This window comes from Trachypithecus francoisi, unplaced genomic scaffold (genome assembly GCF_009764315.1).
Source record: "Trachypithecus francoisi isolate TF-2019V2 unplaced genomic scaffold, Tfra_2.0 Lachesis_group13, whole genome shotgun sequence".
In the NCBI taxonomy this organism is placed as follows: domain Eukaryota; kingdom Metazoa; phylum Chordata; class Mammalia; order Primates; family Cercopithecidae; genus Trachypithecus; species Trachypithecus francoisi.
The window spans coordinates 61,027,141-61,047,933 of record NW_022681458.1 but is presented as its reverse complement, the minus strand read 5'-3'; the positions used below and the strand labels follow the sequence as shown (position 1 = coordinate 61,047,933).

At 37.1% G+C, this 20,793-nt stretch overlaps 1 protein-coding gene across 4 annotated transcripts in view; it reads left to right on the top strand.

Annotated features, from left to right (window-relative positions):
• The first annotated feature begins 536 nt into the window (after window positions 1-536).
• Window positions 537-20,793, top strand: part of UBE2E3 (ubiquitin conjugating enzyme E2 E3) — an 84,118-nt gene continuing 63,861 nt past the window's right edge. The window contains exons 1-3 of one of the 4 annotated variants that reach the window (XM_033230978.1): window positions 537-698; window positions 2,171-2,389; window positions 4,188-4,238. In XM_033230978.1, coding sequence (XP_033086869.1) covers window positions 2,196-2,389; window positions 4,188-4,238 — 245 coding nt within the window. In that variant the 5' untranslated portion in view covers window positions 537-698; window positions 2,171-2,195. The other 3 variants (XM_033230976.1, XM_033230979.1, XM_033230977.1) reach the window with 3 other exon arrangements.

Genomic DNA, 20,793 nt, shown 5'->3' with positions numbered 1-20,793 from the left:
CAACCCTAAACTCTTCTCCTTCACTTTTAAGAATGTTGAGTGGGACATTTTAAACACTGTTTTGGATTTTTAAGGTTTCAAAGCATCCGAAGGACAGTCCCTTTTGGCAGCGACAGTTGCAAGCTGTGAGCCAAAAAGAAATAGAGGTTGGCCCCCTAATCAACAAATATATTCTACCCTCTTCAATGCCCAGGACCCCAACTTGTCCCTTCCTCCAGCGAGGGGCAAGTGGCAGCTCTTCTCCGCCTGCTTGCCTGGCCTCGCCAACAACACCCATTAGTCTCCCGTCTCCCGGGGCGGCGGGGGACTCCCAACCACGCGCCCAAGGCCCTTTCCCAGGTACTGGTGCCCCGGGAGCCACGACGTCGCCCACGCAGGCGGACGGGATGGAACCAGCCCTGGGGACGCGGGTAGCCCAATGGGCAGCCTCCGCCCGGAGGCGGGCCCAGGCCGGAAGCCACCCCGCGGCACAGCGGCCCCACGATACGGTGCCCGCGCCCCCGCCTTCTCTGGCACAGGCTCCGCGGCCAAGGGCGGCAGGGGCCAGCCCGCCAGGTCCCCGCCGCGCTCTTTGTCCTGGCCGCGCGCGGGCGGAGGCGTGCACCCCCCGGGTGAGGGGAGGTGCGGAGAGCGCGCGCGGCAGCGCGCGGGAGCAGCTCGCGCCCGCCGGGCGCCGGCGGCGCGCGTCCCTCCGCCAGGCAAGCAGCGAGCACGCGCGCCGCCGCCGCGCCCGCCCCTCCCCCCGCGTTCGCCTCGGAACTTGCTGACTGCGCGGCCGGGAGGAGCCGAGCCGGGCGGCGGCGGCGGCGGGAGGCCACAGCGCGCGGGGGTCTCCCGCGTCCCCTCCGCCTCGCCGGGAGCTCGCGCCCTCGCCCAGCCGAGCTCCCACCCCCCCTTTTTTCCGAAGGCGCTGGGCGGCGCCACCCTCCGGCCGGAGCCCGGCACTGCACAACCCCCTCCGACTTTCAATGTTCCACACTCCCCGGCCAGAGCCTCCTCGGCTTCTTTTTTTCCCTCCCCCCCCTTCCCCCCCCCACAGCTGCCTCCATTTCCTTAAGGAAGGGTTTTTTTCTCTCTCCCTCCCCCACACCGTAGCGGCGCGCGAGCGGGCCGGGCGGGCGGCCGAGGTAAGGCGGAGGGGCCGGGGGGCCGCGTGGGGGGCGGCCGGGGCGGCGGCGGCTGCGGTGGGGGAGGGGGCGGGGGCGGGCAGCTTTGTTCGCGCCGGGCGCCCGCGCCGCCGGTGTCCGCGAGCCGCGGCGGGGCCGGCCGGGCTGCTCGCATCACTTGGCGCCCGGCGCGGCGAGCGCTGCCCGCGGCCCCCGCGCGGCCCTCCCCACAAAGGGCCGCGGAGCTGCGTGGCCGCCGACGCCGGCCGCGGCTCGCCTCCGCGGGCGCGGAAATTTGTTGCACTTCTTGGGGCTTTGTTTGTTTGTTTGTTTTTCCTCTGGGTTTCTTATTTTTTTCGTTATTTTGGACAAAATGTCGGTGCGTGATGTAAAAATTGAGCGAGGAACCTTGGTGGCATTGGGAGCTTTGCAGAAGGTGCAGTTTGAATTCTGCTTTTCCCAGGGTGGCAGCTAGGTCTTGGCCGGATGAATCTTCGCTGCTGGCGGTGGAAACAGCTAGAGGAGCTCGTTAGTTGATTTTTAAATTTCCAAGTGTTGTGTTTAAAGGCTTTACGTGCACTGAGAAGGAATCGCCACCTTAAATAAGCATATGGGCGATTAACAGGGTGTGTTTTCCTCTCGGAAAGGGAATTTGGTAGCTTTGACCAATGTCAGTGTGTAAATATTTAGACGTTATTAGTGACTTTTAAACATTTTTCAGCGAGATCTGTTATTTACAGTGTGTCATATGTTATTAATGCTTGTTGCCTAAGTTCCTTGGCAAATCTGTTTCATGCCTTCTGAGAAAGTAGACAATTGATAGATTGTCCAAGAGATGGGAAAAAATGTGAGTGGGTTTTCTAACTTGAGTTCGGCAAATCCCTGAACGCTGGCGTTGTGTGACACATCACCTCCCCTGTACCCTTGTTGTATGATGAAATAAGTGTGAACACTTTTGAAGCTTTTTCATTACAATACGATTTTAGATGAATAGAAGAAAATGCTGTTGGTTTATTTCCTAGATTTAACATTTTCTCCCCGTCCTCCCCTGTTCTCTTTAAAAGTTTTCCAAGAGATAACTTTACCAAGATGTCCAGTGATAGGCAAAGGTCCGATGATGAGAGCCCCAGCACCAGCAGTGGCAGTTCAGATGCGGACCAGCGAGACCCAGCCGCTCCAGAGCCTGAAGAACAAGAGGAAAGAAAACCTTCTGCCGCCCAGCAGAAGAAAAACACCAAACTCTCTAGCAAAACCACTGCTAAGTTATCCACTAGTGCTAAAAGGTAATGTGTAAAAGAAGGATCCAGCACACTTTGTCAGGTTGTCTTCCAGGTGGTTGGACGCTTCTGTTGGTTTTACATCAATAGCAATAGTTCAGAAATATTTACTTCATTATCAGTTTATTTGTACTTGAATGAGTTGTCATTCTTTAGGTGGTGTGTAAGCAACCTTGCTAGAATTATGCTTTTAAGCAAACTTACTCTGTACTTCGGTAACTTCAGTTAAGAGTGTCCTTGAGTAGAGATTAGACTAACATTCTGACAGATTGTTTAAGGAGTTGGCAAGGAAAATTTGGTGAACCCAAATTAGATGGTACTTTGGGGATGTTTCCTTTTATGAGTCATAATCTTCTTTAATGAAATTGACACTTCCAGAGATTAGCAGGGCCTCTCTTCATGAAACTTAATGATCAGAAATGATCATATTTGCTAGAGAATTGCAAATTCAGGCCTTTGCTATGTTTGAAAGCAGATTTAAAATCGTGCTGCGAATCTGCTTACAGTTTTACAAAACATGACTTTAAATCATGTATCACAGGTAACTTTCGTGGTTAAATTATGATTATCCCTCCCTGTGCTTGTGAGGGCAAATCAAACTGAAAAGTAGCCCTTTACAATTTGAGGTGTCACTGGTGATAGAAAACTTTCATTGTCCTTGGGCCTCTTCACTCTGAAACTTGTGGATGTGCTTGACAAGTTAATACTCAACAGCAGGAGAAACATATTTAATTGGATGTAAGTGGAAGATCATTTGTTTCCTATTGATTTATATTTTCTGATAGAGAAGAAAAGATTCTGTCAATGAGACTGTCAGTGGTAGTAGTAGTAGAATATCCACAAACTCTAGTAATTATACATAAAATGTATAATCTCTACAGCGTTAGCCAATGTTGACATTTTGTTAATTTTATTGATCACAACTAAAGGAAAAAATGTAAAAACTGATCAAATACTACATTCTGTGGTGATTCATAAATACTCATATTTTTCTATGGATTTTCACCTTTATTGTTTCAGTAATGATGTGTTAATAACTTGAGAATATTTTTGAATGGCAGCAGTCTTTGACATAATTTAAAATCCTTCTCAATTTGGTATAGTGTTGATGTGGAACATATTAGACACATCTAAAGTTTTGAAAGCATATTAAATTTGAATCAAATCAGGGAACCGCTTTTCTCCCCCTGAACTCAGGCCTATGTATTTTCTCTTTCAATATTTACTAAATTTAAATGCTGTGCCTATAATCAGGGAAGACAGAAATGGGTAAATTAGAATGTCAAGTAGTCTTCGAAAGTTTTTCACCAGTAAAGATATTTATAAATTTTAAACTTTTTTTTTGACAGATAAGATATTGTCAGAACTGTTAATGTGCTCTTGCAGTAGCCTGTTAATTTTTACCTCAGTAAAAGTCACTCGAAGTCCTTGTCAAATATTCCAGTGCTTTCCCTCCTCCCTTTTTGTCTCATTTGCATATAAGCTTGAAAAGAGAATTTCTTTGGTAAAAAGTGTTTTGAAATAGATATTATATTCTTTACTGAGTACTAGTGGATGAGTATTTCTCAAATCAAGTGTAAATGACTTACTTATTTGCAGCAGCAAGTGAGAAAAAAAGCTGCAAAGTTTCTGTTAAGGGATTTGGGTTATGCCTCTGAGAACAAAGAGGAAGCAGCCATGTTAGCATTACTGAAGGCAGAGCCAGCCTTGCATTTAACTGCATGGTGGTAGAGGGCAGTGTAATTCCCTGGTTATTCTGTAGACTATCTCAAATCCTTTTTGTCTCTTCTCATTTCACTAACAGAATTCAGAAGGAGCTAGCTGAAATAACCCTTGATCCTCCTCCTAATTGCAGGTAAGAAATGAATTTTGTTGTTTTGGTTTCAAATTGTGGAAAAATATCAAGAGATTGATGTATTGTCTGGATATGTGTGCAGCAGAGGAGACAACGTTTGCTTCTTTACAGCTTTGCAAGTGCATTAAATAAAAATTGTAGAAGGTGAACTAGATAAAATTGGGAGAAAAAATACTTTTTAGCATAAGTATACTTTGTGGATTTATGAATATACTGATTTTGTGCTTCTGAGATTCTTATGAATGGTGCTGATTTTTGTTCTGATGTATTTCTGTAGAGGGTGTTTATTCAGAAGTATACTGAAGAAACTTCTAAAATTTTGCTCAGCTTTAAAGTTACTGCTTGTGTGCAATCTGGACTGACCTTCCCCATTTAGAAATTGCTGAATGTGGTGTTACAAAATGTAAATGCAGTAAACAAGCATATAGTTGGTTCTGTTTGATTTATTCAGTTACTAGCCTTAAGGATAAATTTTATGGGCTAAGCTAATGGTTTTAGTCCTCGTTTTCTACAGAATGCATTGTTGGAATTATTTACCTTTTAAGCAAATGTCCTGATGGCTTGAGGAAATTTTTAGTAATTTTGGTAGTTGGAATATGTGTATGAAAAGCAGTAAATGAATTGGAATTGTGGGAATTCATTTCAGTGGAACTCAGGTAGATGAATTTAAGATTATTGGTTGGTATAAGATACTTTAAAAGTATCTGGTTGATTATTTTTTCTCCAATAATTTTTTTCATTTTGTTTGTATAGCGCTCTATTCTTTTTTAAATGACTATATGGCTTACAAAATTGAACACACATAGAAAACAATATTGTAGATAATTTGTGAAGAGATATGTGCTCAATAATGTGAGCTGCTGCAAGAAATAAGGCAGTTTTATGGTTTGGTAGGAAAATGTTTTCATGTTTAACCTGTATTTCTGTTATAAGTTGTATTCACTTGGGATGATCAGACCCTATCTCTGAAGTCTACTTGTGATATATAATAGGATAATCCAGTTACTTCTTATTGTGTATGTTAACTGGATCCTCAGATAAGGTGATTTGATCCTGATTTATCCATTGAATGAACAGTTTGCTTGTATTTGTAATTTCAGTTCAAACAGGAAACATGAATGTAAACTAATTTTAAGGAGATAGTGGTATGTGAGATCTCAAAGTATTACTTAAGGGCTGTGCTGTCCAGTAACATCGCCACTTGCCACATGTGGCTGTTGACCTCTTCGGTTGTGGCTAGTCCAAAATGAGATGTGCTGAAAGGGTAAAATTTAAACACATTGGGGTTTGAAAACTTAGTACAACAAAAGAATGTATAATATTGCATTGACTTAAAAAATATGTTCATTACATGTTAAAATAATATTTTGGATGTATTTGGCTATAAAATGTTATTAAAATGAATTTCAATTTTTTACTATTTTAGTATGGTTGTTGGAATATTTAAAATTACATGTGTGACTTGCATTATATTTCTATTGAACAGTGCTGCTTTAGAGAACAAGCAAATCAAAGTTTTTTCCCTCCAGCCTTCTAAATGGTGTGTCAAATCTGTAGCCATTTAGAGAGGTCAAGTTAAATTTGCTCCCTGGAAGAATCACTTAACTTGCAGAGTGTATTCTGATATTTCCCATTATGAAAAATGTAAAGATCTATCAATTCAGAACTCTTAAATGTTTTAAAATTGCATGTAAGGTCAAACATTTTTAAAGCTTTCTGTTGATTTTCTGCAAATGGAACAAACTAATGTATATGCATAAATCTAGAAAGCCTAGTAGACATGTGTTGAGTGCCCTCAGAGCAATAGCCTACTGTTGCAGTTACCAGAGAAATCTGCTTTACATGTTTAACTCGGGAATGTTTCCTCAAGGTCACTGAGAATTATTTTAGAGAGAGGAGAATCTTTCCATGAGATAGGAGGTTTCACTTGTCTTTCTCTTTATATACCAGATTTCATTTAAGTCCTTGAAATAATGCCCCCTCATTTAGTAATTAGACTAGTGAAACATCAAAACTTTGGGCTTTCTGTGAACAATAACATGGAACACCTCATCCCTGCTTTCCCTTGTCACAACCTGTGATGACTATCACCTATTGCAAATGACATCTTTTAGTTCTCAAGTTCTTTTAGTAGATGAGTTTATGTGTGGCTGTAGTATGTGAAAAACAGACATAAAATATGTCTTAGTAGGGAACCAGGATAAGTTGTTGCTTATTATTGGAGGCAGTGTTTTTCCGTATGCCTCACATGTAAAATATCCAGATACTTTGTTTGTCTTCAAATTCGACCTAGTTTTTGTCCTTGAGTGGGAATTGGAATACTGAGTATTCAGTAAAGGTGTTTTAGAATTTTGACAAATAAGAAGCCTGAATTTGTATTATATTTTTACCTTCGTGTCAGATCTGTGACAGACTGTGGTGTTATGTTCTTTTAATTCACAAGTGCGTAAATGAGAATTTTAGCTTTACGGTGATTGTACAGTTTAAATTTATTAATTTATGCTGTAATTAAAAATGGAATCTATATTCATAAATTTTAGAATATGTGAATTCATATTGCCTGAGATCTATGAAACCTAATACATTTGGCTTTCATGTGTAGTTATTTAATCAGAATTCCATTACAGTCTTGAATACGATTTTTACAAGTTTGTCAAAGTACATGACAGCTTTAATTCTTCCTCGGGGAAGAAACGTAAAGTGTATCTGTGTACATTCAGGAAAAAGTTGAATGAAATACAAGAAAACTCAGCAAAACAAAAATTATTCAGACTGGGACGATTTCTCTAAAATCCATTCCTATTTTTTAATTAATGAAATATTTTTTAATTAGTATATAGTTACATCTAGTACATACACACCCAGGGTGATGTTAGTATTGTGTATGGCTTTATACGTGTTTTAATATATTTTGATAGCATTGATATTTCTTTTCCTGATAGTGTAAAAGTTTGATAATGACATTATTTCCAGTGATTTGATGTTATTTTAGGTTTTAGGTATTGGAGGGCCATGGACCATAGTGTACTAAACATAGGGATATATTATTTATTGGTTTCAGTTTATGCTGTTTACATAGTATAAATAATTGATACATCAATGAGAGTCAAGGGAAATTGTGTTATGGGCATTTCCCTATTTGTATTTAGAGAGAATTATTGACTAGAATTGTTTAGTGATGTGTTATTAAGACATTTACTTTCCATCTGTTTCCCAGAGGGTGTCCTTGTCCTCTCCTAGTCACCACTTGTGCGAACAGCAAAAGTTTAGAAAGGTACTTGATTTCTAACTTAACCCTTAATTTCTTTCCATATAGGAAGAAGCACAAATATACACTCTTAAAATATTCATCAGTATGTTCAGAGTGAATCTATTCTGAAGATATTCGGGGGTATTTGTGTTAATAAATAGTTTATTGATGTGGGAAAGGCCATATTGGGGGATATGTATTACAGTTTCAAGTTTATAGTATTAATATACTGACTAGCAAAACCTGAGATCAGGTAATTTCGTTAACTTTCTTCTTTAAAAATAAAAAAATAATGAAATCATAAAAGAAGCAGTTGTTTCTAAACCAGTAGTTGGTAATCTCTAGCTTCCTCATTAGCCTAATTGTCTGAGGATAAATTCTACTTTCTTCTGAGGGTAGCTACCACTTTCCATCATTTTCTAGGGTAGACTAGAACTTTGCTACTTAAAAGAGTGCCCTGCAGACTGTCAGCATCTGCGTCACAGATGAGTTTGTTAGAAATACAGACTCTTGCTTCCCCCAACCTGCAACCCAGAATTTGAATTTAACAAGATTCCTGGTGAATTGCATATGTAAGTAGGTTTGAAAAGTGCTGGTACTGGAGCAAAACTGTCTGGGTTGAGATCCATGCTCTGCCACTAACTTGCTGTGTTACCTTAGATACATTTTGGAATATTTCTGTTCTTCTCAGTTGTAAAGTGGGGATTAAATTAATACCCCCCTTTATAATAGGGTTATTGTGAGGATTAGACGAATTAATATGTTTAAGTTTTGTAGCAGTGTAAATCGAGTCAGTAAAGTGGCCACAGCAAGATAAAAATGGGAGACACAGTGTAGCGGTGTGCTCTCACTGTTGCTGGCATTTTCTCCAGTGCATTGACGTCTTATGTAATTTTATCTTAATTCGTCACCAGATTATTGAGTACAAGTACATAACAAGCAATTTGTTTTTTATTGTCAGTAAAAGTAGTTCCTAGGAACTTGTGTAAAAAAGAAAATAAACCTAAAAGCTTCAGGCATAGATGAATAAATACTGCATCCTTTTAAAGGAGCATACATAAGATTAATGATATTTAATTCAATAGAGAATATTATGATTGTCCAGTAAAGTATAATAAACAATTTTTAGATAAGAGTAATGATTGTGTTTTCCCCTTTTAAAATATAAGAATTTGTGATTTTACTGTGAATGGGATTATATCAGCAGTTCTAAAATTCACATTCTGGATTGCTGTTACCTGCATTACCCAACCCCATAGCATTCTTTCCTTGTCTGTGAACTAAGGAGAAATTTTGAAAGCTTTTTTCTAATTGGCATATGAAAGCAGGTAATAATTGAAATAACGTGTGATCCCTCTATTAGCTTTGTTGGTTGCTTGTAGAGTACTTGGTTGTAAACTCTCTCACACATATAGATATATTGCTCTTCCTTCTTAATACGTTTGATTGTTTTTGTTGTAGTGTTTGCTACAAGATTGTATCTCATTGGTTATCTAGTCCTTTTATTTTCAACTCTTAAAAAAAAAAGATCCTGGAAACCCCTTTTTATAAAAATTAAATCTTAATTGGAAGCTCGACTGTAAAACAGATAAATATGGAACTACTCTGACAAAGTATTTTTCATCCCACTGTGCCGTGGTCATCTACAGGTAGTTTATATTATTAGTTTTATTGTTGATAAATTCATTTTGGCATCAGTATAGACCTCAAAGGTCATGAGGATTTTTCTGGGGACTTGGGCATTAGTGATAATTTTAAACGGTTTATGATCAAAGCAAATTGATGTTTTATTTCTCAATAAGCCAGTAGTTTTTTTCAACACAACTGTAATAAAGTACTTTTTTCATGCTGTATTATAATACTTGTTTACCTTCTGCAATAGCGAGTGTTCCTTGAAGGCAGAGATTGTCTTATTCATTTTTGTATCTCTTCCTTCCTTCACATGGTGCTTTGCATGTGAAGGTCTGTTAATAAATAAATTGAAGTCTCTCAAATTGACATAGAAATAGCAATTCCAGGCAAAACAATGACTTAAGAGAAAATTTATTAAATATCCTATACGTTCTTTACCTTTTCAATAATTATGATACTTAATATTTAATAACCTATTCACAGTTTACCTAGCTACTGTTTTTGCTTATGAGAGGAAATTGATACTCACAGTAGGCCTAGTTATTTCCTCCATACATACCAGTATAGCAGAAATGCTCAGTATGCTGTGTGACTAGAAACATTTTCCAAAGGAGTGACCAAGTGAAAATAATATTCTTCCCTCTAAACTTCACATTTTTATTAAGGATCTATTAAGTTCAGTGCAGATAATGTAATTAGAAGGTGGGTAAAACAGCGTGTGCTTTTAGAAAAGTTACGTGTTTACTTTGCAGCTACATGCTGCAAATCATATTCCTCTCATAACCAGTTAGTACTTTATTCTTTCCTTAAATGCGTTGCTGTAACAGCAACTATGGCTATGTTTGATTTTCAGGAAAATCAACAAGTCTTACATGGAGTGTAAGGACATTCAGATTGAGAATGAAGAACTTGACCTTTCAGTCTCTTCTTCCCTATCAATATGAGATGAAAACATAATAAAATCACTTGTAAATCTAGAGAAATAGAAAGTGATTTTTTTTTTCACATACCAATTTTGACAGGTAAGTATATTTGGGCATTTTAATTGGAATCTGGAAGCTGAAACATCTTCAAACTTTTAATCTTTTTTTTGCCTTTGGATCAGTGGTTCTCAACTGAGGCAATTTTTATCCTGCCCTTCCCCAGCCCCCAGGCTAGGTGACAATTGGTAATGCCTGGAGATATTTTTTGCTTTTCATAACTGAGGGAGAAGGGGGCTACCACTGACATTAGTAGGTAGAAGTCAGGGATACTGCTGAATACCCTATAATACATAGAATAGACCCCCCACAATAAAGGATTACCTGGGCCAAAATGTCTAGTGCTGAAGTTGAGAGACCCTCCTATAGATATTTGTTCCTGTACTTTGCCTCTTGAATGTTTGAATAGTTTGCTTTTGACTGTTTTCCTGTCTTATTAGTGATGCCTGCTTAATATATTCACCTACACCCTCCTCAGCTGATTCTTTACTTCCTGCTACTTCTATGCATAGTTTACACATATCTTACATTATTTGACATACGTGTGTATTATTTTTTATGTGAAACCACAGGAATGGCTACCTTGAGTACCTGCTAAATTATGGTCTTCTGAGGCCAGAAATGCTTACAGCAGTATTTTTATTTCTTTTAGGTCTTGTGCCAGTTAATTATATCCCTGCATGATCTAGCTTTAGGCTGGTTATGTCTATTCTACTAGGAGTATTAAAATAACATCATGGAGAAATAACATTGGACAGTCATCAAAATTCAGTTTGACATTGAATTACACGCAGGTTAGAAATTTGTGCTCCTCATTTAGGTTTTATTTTCATCATTATGACAATACACAAGTTACTTCAATTTTTACAAGTTCCCAATCCTTTATTTCAAACCCTTGGGGCCGGATGTATTTCAGAATGCAGAAATTTTCATGTTTTAGAAAGGTAATATGATGTGTTTGTGGTACTTTATGTAATCTGTTCCACAGCATTACTGTTTCTCTGCGTTACTGTTTCCACACCAAAAATGTATTAATATTCATACAGGTGGGATAAATAGAAGCTACAAATAGTTTCAAGTCAGTTCAGATTTAGGGTTGCTACCAAATTATTTTGTGACAACCTTATTAAAACTTTGTTTTTTTTTTTTCAGAGTTTTGAGATTCTAGAATTGTAGATAAGCTGTTAATGGCCCTATACAATAGTTCTCCCTTATCTGTGGGGAATACATATCAAGACTCCTCAGTGGATGCCTGAAAGTTGACATAGTAGCCATTGTTAAATAAAATGAGGGTTATCTGAAATAAAATGAGGGTTATCTGCAGTAGTCTATAACCAATTCTAATAGTGGAGTCTGATAGCGAAGACCACTACTAAGTGACTAGAGCAAGCTTGTTCTACCTGCAGCCCTTGGGCCACATGGTGGCCAGGACATCTTTGAATGTGGTCTGACACAAATTCATAAACTTTCTTAAAACATTATGAGATTTTTTTGCGATTTTCTTTTTTTCTTTCTTTCTTTTTTTTTTTTTTTTTTTAGCTCATCAGCTATTGTTAGTGTTAGTGTATTTTATGTGTGGCCCAAGAGAGTTCTTCTACTGTGGCCCAGGGAAACCAAAAGATTGGACACCTCTGGACTAGAGCATATACAGTGTGGGTAAACTGGACAAAAGTATGATTCAAGTCCAATTGGGATGGAACAGGGCAATGTGAGATTTCATCATGCTGCTTAGAATGAGGTGCGATTTAAAACTTAAGAATTATTTCTGGAATTTTTCCATTTAATGTTTTTGGATTGTGGTTGACCTAGAGTAACGGGAACTGTGGGAAGTGGAACTGCACGGATAAATAAAGACTGCTTTGCTACTTCTGTTACGTGACCATGACTGAAATTACTTACTATTAATGATGAAAGGGTGTTTTTATTTTCCTTTGCTTTCTTTTTTACCTGTTTCCTAATAGCTGATTTTGGTTTCTCAGTTGTTATTTTTGGTTTATTGAGTTTTTTGTTTTGCAACTTGTATGCTTAAGAGTTCTTTTCTCTTAAGGTGAAACTATCAGTGTCCACTTGTTTTTAAGTTGTTCTTTGTATGTTGGGTTGTTTTTTCACTTTGCTTTGAAATACTGTCTTTTAATCATTCCATTCATTTTAGATACACAATATTACACAGAAAGGAAGATAATCTTTAATACTTAAACACAAGTATTAAGTAATACTTAATACTTATGTATGTATTTTGCCTTACATTAAGTGCAATTAGACTATAAAAGGAGACATTAAATTTTGCTGGTTGTGTTGTGATTACAAACAAAACTAGAAGGCTCAGTGGCTCAACATATAAAGATTTATTTCTCACGCATGTGAAGTCCGCTGTGGGTCCAGAGACTATCTTGGGTAGCTCTTCTCTGTGTTGACTTGTGTCTATGTATCTTGTAGCTCTGACATTTGGAACATGTGTCCAGGCAAGACACGTGGAAGGTCATGTGGCAACTTTCAAGTGCTTTGGCCTGGAAGCAAGGCATGAATTAGTCATCCGTGTAGAGTAACTGCAAAGTAGCTGAAAAATGTGTAGAAGTGTACAGATACTCGGTGAGAAACAAGTTTCCGTGCCACAAAGTAGATCCACATATTCTCTCTCTCTCTCTCTAAATAAGTGACTTTCACTCTCACTTCAAAAGCTTAAAGAGGAAATAATTGAGTACCAGCTTGGCACTGTACTAGGTTCCACAATACGGAAACCTAATAATACAATATTTTGTTTTAAATCCTAAAACAACTCTATGAAGTAAATATTATTATTCTGTTTAGATTTCAAAACTGAATGTGATGAGAAAATTGCCAAATGTCATGCAATGTGTATGTGTATATGACAGATCCAAGGCAAAAACCTAGTTTTTGACTTGAAATGAAAGCATTTTTGGTTTTGTACAGTGCTGTTTGAAAAATCTGGTAAAAGCAGAGTCGATATAGATCTATAAGTACACGCTTAGTGTAAGTATATCCCTTTCGTTTGCTTATTTCTCAAAGGATCCAAAATACTGTTCCTGTCCGGCTTTAGAATCTGGCAAATAAAGTCCAGATGGTGAATTGGAGAAAGAAGAGAGTTTTCTTCTTTGGCTTGGAGATGCCAGGCCCTTCCTACATTTATCTTTTTAAAATTATCATTCAGAAGCATTTTCTTTTCAGGTAATATTCCCCAAGTGGTCAGCTGTCTTGTCTTGTTCTCTTTCTTTGTAGGAAGACGGTCAGGGATTGAATATGATCATAATGGAAAAGGTAAATCTGTTTGCAGCCTTGTGATTCTTTATGTATGGCTTTCTTATAGGCAGAGGAGTAACTTTTTAAATCTACCTTTACTTTTTTCTCTGGGGTGTTGTGAAACATTCCATGTTTATGAATTGCTTTGAAATTGGAAAAATTCTCTCTGCAGATAAGAATTTTTGTGTTGTATGAGGAAAAACTTCAATCATGGAAGATTTTAAGGGATTTTTAAAGCTGATCTCTCAGTAATGTGAGCATGTATTATCTTTTAATATTGATACCAGCTCTGATTTTTTTTTTTGCAGAAATTTGGATTTTTTTTACTAGGTTCCTCTTAATTTTGTCTTGTTTTATGTATTTCATAGTTTATTTAGACTGTTTATCCTAAACTTATGAATTTGTACTTTTAAATTTATGTAAACTTGTGATCATTAGTATGGGGATTTGCTTTTTCTCTTTTCTTTTTTTTTTTGAGACAGGGTCTCACTCTTTCACTCAGGCTGGAGTGCAGCATGATCTTGGCCCAGTGTAACCTCTGCCTTCCAGCCTCAAGCTATCTTCCCACCTCAGCCTCCTGAGTAGCTGGGACTACAGGCGCACCCCACCATGCCCAGCTAACTTTTTTTTTTCTTTTTGGAGACAGAGTCTCGCTCTGGAGTGAAATGGCACAATATCAGCTCACTGCAACCTCTGCCTCCTGGGTTCAAGCAGTTCTCCTGCCTCAGCCTCCCGGGTAGCTGGGACTATAGGCATGTGCCACCACACCCGACTAATTGTGTATTTTTTTAGTAGAGACAGGGTTTCACCATGTTGATCAGGCTGGGATTTGCTTTTTCCAGTGAGTCTCTTTGGAAGAGTGGCTGGTCCACTTTATAAAACAGAACTAATGTTCTCAGGGCGATCTACCACATTTATATATTTCATTTTAAATTGATGACATTATTGAGTTTTATTAAGCAAATATGTGCCTTGCGTCTTGTCTAAATGCAGTAATAAAGTTAAATTCTAAAGCCTTGAGATTTTTCTCTCTGTTGACATTCTATCAGTTTTATAGGGGTGTATAGAGAAATAACAAAAGCTTGTTTATTGCTTCTGTTTTCGATGTGCCTGTCAGTAGGTGGTGATAAAGTAATACCAATAGTGAGGATCAGCTTAGGGTCATTCAGTTTTTAAACATCCCAGTTCCTTCTTTTTGGTCCTTCATGTGTATAATAATTGTTTTAATTTTATGGTTATTCACAACAAATGAAGCTTTGAAAGGAACTGCAGTGTAGTCTGTCTTTTTTGGAAGCTTTTGGACTAGCTATGCCATTCCAAAGTTTTGCTGCTTTAATGTTCCAGAGCAAATATACTCAGTCATTCTGTTTAACTTCCAGCTTGTCCGGGGAAAAATAAAGACATCTCTAGTCCAAAATTGCTTTTGGGAGTATAGTTCCACATCTTTTGGTCTGAATGAAAGGCCTAGGGAAACATGAATTTTGTTACCTTTTTATTTTATTTTCCTTCACTTATAAATCATCATCATGATCCTCACTTTACATCCATGCGTCTCACTTTTTATAAACACTGTTTATTCCCTTTCTGAGGGTGGTTATTTGTAGTTAGTTTTGCCATTTACAGTCTTATAGGTCCTTTACAAATGGATCATTTTTTCACATTAAATTTTAGTAGGTCAAGAATCCATTTATTCAGGGTCCCGAAGAGAATCAATCTCAGAAGATTGTGGCTACATATTTTTTATGGCTTCCTTTTGCTTTCTGTAGTCTTCTCAATTTAAACAGTAGCAATAACAAAATGTAGAGGGTAGCATAAGGCATTGGCTTTATGATTTATTCTTGCCTCATACTTGCCTCTTAGGGTATTGGTATTATTTGTTAGATTTGGAATATATATGCTTGTACTAAATTTACCTGGTGTCACAATGAGAAGAAACCGGGCATTTGAAGGCTTTGAACACAAACTCATAGGCATGTAAATCTGTGTGGAATTCAGTGGCAGTTTTAACTAGTGTGCCTTTAATTTTTCTTCATTTTATATTTATACCAGTGTCCTTGTAAAATTTTAAAAGACATTTTTCTCATCTTTCCAGATGCTTACTATCCCCATTTCCATTAGAAGATGCCAAATACTCATTTTGTTCTTTTGAAAACCCTAAAATAAGCATGTTGCAATTACCACTTTCCCCTTCTGCCGAGGTTTCTTAATTTTGGAGAACTTGAAACATACACAAAAGTAAACAGGCTGGTATGATGAACCTCCATAAATATAACCTTTATCCAGTTTCAGTAGTTACCTAATCATGGCCAATCTGGCTTCATCTATGCCCCTATCCATTTCACGCTCCCATTATTACATTTAAAACAAATCTCAGACATCATTTCATCTGTATCTTAAAATATGCAAGTATTTCACTATGCACTTTCAAAACATAAGACTCCTTTTAACTTAACCATTGTGACATCAGCATGCCTACAAATTTTCAGTAGCTCCGTAATCAGTCATTGTTTAGGGTTACAAATGGGTGTTGTCCTTCCTTCCCCACAGTTATTTGAATGAGGATACAAGTAAAGGCCAGTTGACCTTTGAACAACATGGATTTAAACGAGTGCATTCATTTATACATAACTTTTTTCAATAAATGTATTGGAAAAATATTTAGAGATTTACAATTTGAAAAAACTTGCAGATGAATGCTGTAGCCTAGAAATAGTGAAAATATTAAGAAAAGGTTAAGCTTGTCATGAATCCACAAAACACATGTGGATACTAATCTGTTTTATCATTTACTACTGTGAAGTAATACACAAATCTATTATAAAAAGTTAGAATTTATCAAAACTTACATAGACATTTACAGATCGTACATGGTGCCATTTGGAGTCAAGAGAAACGTAAACAAATGTAAATACTAAATCATAACTGCATAAAATTAACTATACTACATACTGTATTACCGCAGTAATTTTGTAACCACCTCCTGTTGCTGTTGCAGTGAGCTGTAGTGTTGCAAGTATCTGCTTAAAACTATGTGATGCTAATCATTTCTGTATAAGCAGTTCATCACTCCAGTAAATTGGATATTGCAGTAAAAAGTGATTTCTCCTGGTTCTTGTGTATATTTTACTGTGTTTAGTGCAATACTGTAAAGCTTGAATAACACCATGGGACCCATGTGAAGTGGCACTAGTGATGCTGGAAATGCTTCCAAGAAGCAGAGAAAAGTCATGACTTTACAAGAAAAAGTTGAATTGCTTGTCGTGCGTGTACTGTAGATTGAAATCTGCAGCTGTAGGTGTCTGCTGTTTCAGACAAGCTTACAATATTGATAAATACAGTATAGTACTGTAAATGTATTTTATCTCATGGTTTTCCTTTGCTTATTTTACTGTAAGAATACAGTATATAATACATGTAACATACAAAATGTTTTTGTTGTTGGTAAGGCTTCAGGTCAAGAATAGGCTATTAGTAGTTAAGTTTTTGGGGCATCAGAAGTTATACTCAGAGTTTTTCTTTTTTTATTTTCTAATCTATAAGGTTCTCCTCAGTGTTTTCTTCATTTTTGCAGTTTGTTTATTGAAGAAACCAGGCTGAGTTTCTTAGAGTCTGTTTTGCTTATTGGATTTCTGTGGTGTAGTTTAATATCTTTCTTCATCCTTAGTGTTTCTTGTATGTTTGGGATATTAAACTACATCACAGAAATTCAAGCTGGATTTCTTTTTCTTCTAACTACTACTACTTTTTGTTTGTTTGTTTTGTTTTAACAAAACTCCTGGTGTGCTTTTGTATCAAAAGGCACCTAAGATCTGGTTGTTGTTTTGTGATGTTAGCAGCCATTGGAATACAGTTCTAAACAGAAAGTTCTTCTCATCTCCTATTTGGTTACCTAGTCATGCAAGTTGCATACTAAAGGTATGATATGTGCTTAATGTTTTTCCCTTACCAGTTTTTTCTTCTTTTTCAAAATAACGAGTTGGTGTCCTAGTATCCTTTTCAGAATGATTGCCAACTCATAATTGTATTTCAACCCATTGTAGTACTTCAGTTTATTGCTATCATCTTTATAGAATTTCTTAATTCTTAATTAAAAAAAAAACTTCAGCTTAAATTGCTTTGGTCTAGGAAACCTTAGAGGGTAAAAGTCATATGGACCTATTTGGTGTGTAACAATGCAGGTGCATACATTCAACTTAACCATTGCTCTAGGTATTATTTTGAAAACAATACTTATTTAAGCTGTTGTTTCAAACATGACATTCTTCTAGCCACTTCCTTGTCAGTTGTCAGAGATAATTAAGTCTTGGCATTAGGAGAACTGAGATATCTTTATTAAAACTATAGATCTGCTTTAAGTTTTGAATTAAACTGAGGGGGTAGATTAAGGTAGAAGGCAAACCTTTATCAGAATCAAATTAATTTGTCACAATAATTAAACTTAAAAATTAACTCTGTTGTTAATATACAAGAAGCAGCCTCCTTTGTCTGTTTAGTGTTTCTCATCAGGGGCATCTTAGTTATATTTGACTGGATTGTGCTTTGACTTGGAAGACATTGAACATCCTCAGACTGCTAACTAAATGCTATGTTCTGGCCACCAAAACCTGCCTCTTCCCCCCATTTCCAGATATCTTGGAGGGGAGGGCCTATCACTTGCACTTGCAAATTACTGGTCTAGATTCCACATTGCAGTGATAGCAAATCATAATGCTGTGAGAAACTAATTTTATATAGCATTACTTTGAGTAATATATAATAATTTGTAATAGTTGTGTTTCTTACATAAAATGTATCTCGACTAAGTTTGTGTGATTTTTACTGCATATGTAATTGTCTAATATGTGAAAAAAAAATTTCTTCCTCTAGCTTTTTACTTTTTACACCTCCCCACAATTCTGAACTCTCATAGTACATTTGAACTTTGTGCATGAGCTTAATGTGTATGTACGCACACACACGGCTCTTATAAATATGTGAGTCTATGTATCCCTTTGATCTTTTTATTATTAATGAATTCTTTTTTTTCATTTACAGGAAAACTTTTGTTCTGAAAAAGATTTCTGTTTACCCCATTGCTTCAAACCACACTTTTTTTTTACTCTTATTTCTAATCTCTCTTCAATTATTTAACCTCTTTTTCTAAGAGTTTTTTTAAGCTCATTTAATTGTTTCATCTTTCTCTACTTATTATCCCATTTATCTATCTGTATTAATTTTTTTTGTTCAGTTTTGTGTCTTGTGTTTCTTTCATCTTTTTGTTATATGGCTTTTCCTCTTTCATTTTATTTTAGGAAAGTCATTTGGAAATATTACCTGTTAGTATTTTTTCATATGACTTACTCTGTGTCTTTTTTGTTTTATATGCCCATGTTCTCTTTAGTTTCATCTTTTCTGATGTACTTGAAATGTCTCTTCTTTCTCCCACCCTCCTTTAGTATTTCTTCATGTATGTGATACATATTCTTTTTCCACCCTTGTGTCGTTTATCCCTTCTCATCTCCCCTAGGCTCTCATGCCACATCGTGTCACAGCTGCTTTTTGGTGATGGATTTTCCCTCAGAGTTCCAGTGGTTGTCTATCAAAATTACCTGCATGTAGCTCTCTTAATTGATCTTTATTTTTATCTTATCTTTATTTTTTTTCCCATTATGTAGAAAAGTCTTGTTCCTACTACCTGAGTAAAACTTGAGTTTTCTAGATTCTGCATCTTTGTTTACATCTCTCGTTGCCTAGGATGGCTTTCATCCTTCAAGTGATAGTGATCTTTTAAAGTCTATTTCAAATTTTACATCTTTCCTGCATATGTCTTTTTTGGGAGACATTTGTACTACTAATATTTAATTCACTGGTACTGCCTCTTGTCATGTGCCCTTTCCTCCCAGCTGAACCGGGCACTAGGACTGGGTATAGCTCTTATGTTTCTTTACATTTTCATGTCAGTAAAATGGTGTAGCGCTGTAAGAATAATTTTAATTAACTTAGTTGAAAGTAGTTCTGAAACTTGCCAGATTCTCAAAGTGTAGAGCACAACGGCAACAGTGTTTGACCATACACCTTGGTTTACATCTATTGTCTTGACAAAAATATTAATAGCATTTCCTTTCACTTTTAGAAATACCCGAGTTTGTGTGATAAATTATAGGTTCACCTTACCCTCATGCTATGAATTGGTGGTGTTCTGGTTGGACTTGGTGAATCAGGAGATTCTTATAATCAGCAATTACCCAAAGCAGAGATTCTTACTTAGTGGGCCAAGGGTGACCTGACAATGTGCATTTTAAGAAGGCACATCTAAGGATTCAGGTAGTAATGTGAGAAGCAGTACTCTGTGTCTGGTACTGAGGCCAGTGGTCTCAGTAGGGATAAGGAGAGTGGGGAAGGGGCAGGGGGAGATGATGAAATTCATTTATCCTCTATGAAGCTATGAAAGAACAATTAAGATCATATTTCCTATTTAATTTTAATGGCTAGTCATTTCTTAATCTAAGCACCCCGTGTAATTTACCTATGTCATAATGCAAAATAACCGTTGGTAATAATGTTGGGGGGAGGAGTCTATACAAGAATATTAAGGCCCTGTGTGTGAGCGTGTCTGTAGTTACAAAGACTTAATGAGAAAGCATCAAATTGTAGTGCAGACAGCTGAAAGTAGAAGTAAATCGGAACATAATAAGGTGCAACTTTGGAGGAGCTGAAAGCAACAGGTATGTTTTTATCCGAAAAGGAGTAAAACAAAAAAATCTTCAACAGCAGTTCCTTCAGATAATTAACAGATGATTCATTTGAAAGCATTAATTAACTAGGTTGTTTGTAAAAGAACTTTTTTCAATTTATACTTTTAATGTTTATTAAATTACTTTTCTCTATAAATCTGCAGATATTTTAAATGTGTAAGTGGTATAAATGTCCCGTGTGTCTTATTCTAGAGCATAAGACAAGACGGGAGGCTACCTCAAACTTGTTTTGAAGCAAATGTCATAAGCATCCCCAAGCATAACACCAGTACTGCTGAATGACAGTTATCTAATCTTACTGATGAACAAAAATATTAAAATTATAAAAGGTCAAATTTATTTATTATGATAAGAATAATACCCATCCACGAAGGGTATTACAAGACCGTGAAGAATGGCAGTTCCCAGTACTCTGACACACCACAGTAGGCTAAAGAAGAAAAACTGAGCATTTCAAGAAATACCCAAAAAAGGATTTGGTAAATTTTGTCTCCTCACCACTTGTGAGCCTTTGGGTTGTTTCCACCTTTTGGGTACTGTGAATAGTGTTGCTATGAAGGATTCACAAACACATATTTGTTCGAATACGTGTTTTTATTTCTTCACTGTATATTCCTAGGAGTAGAATTGTTGTGTCGTATGATAATTTCTCTGTCTTTGTGAGGAAACATTGAACTGCTTTTCACAAAAGCTGTGCTATT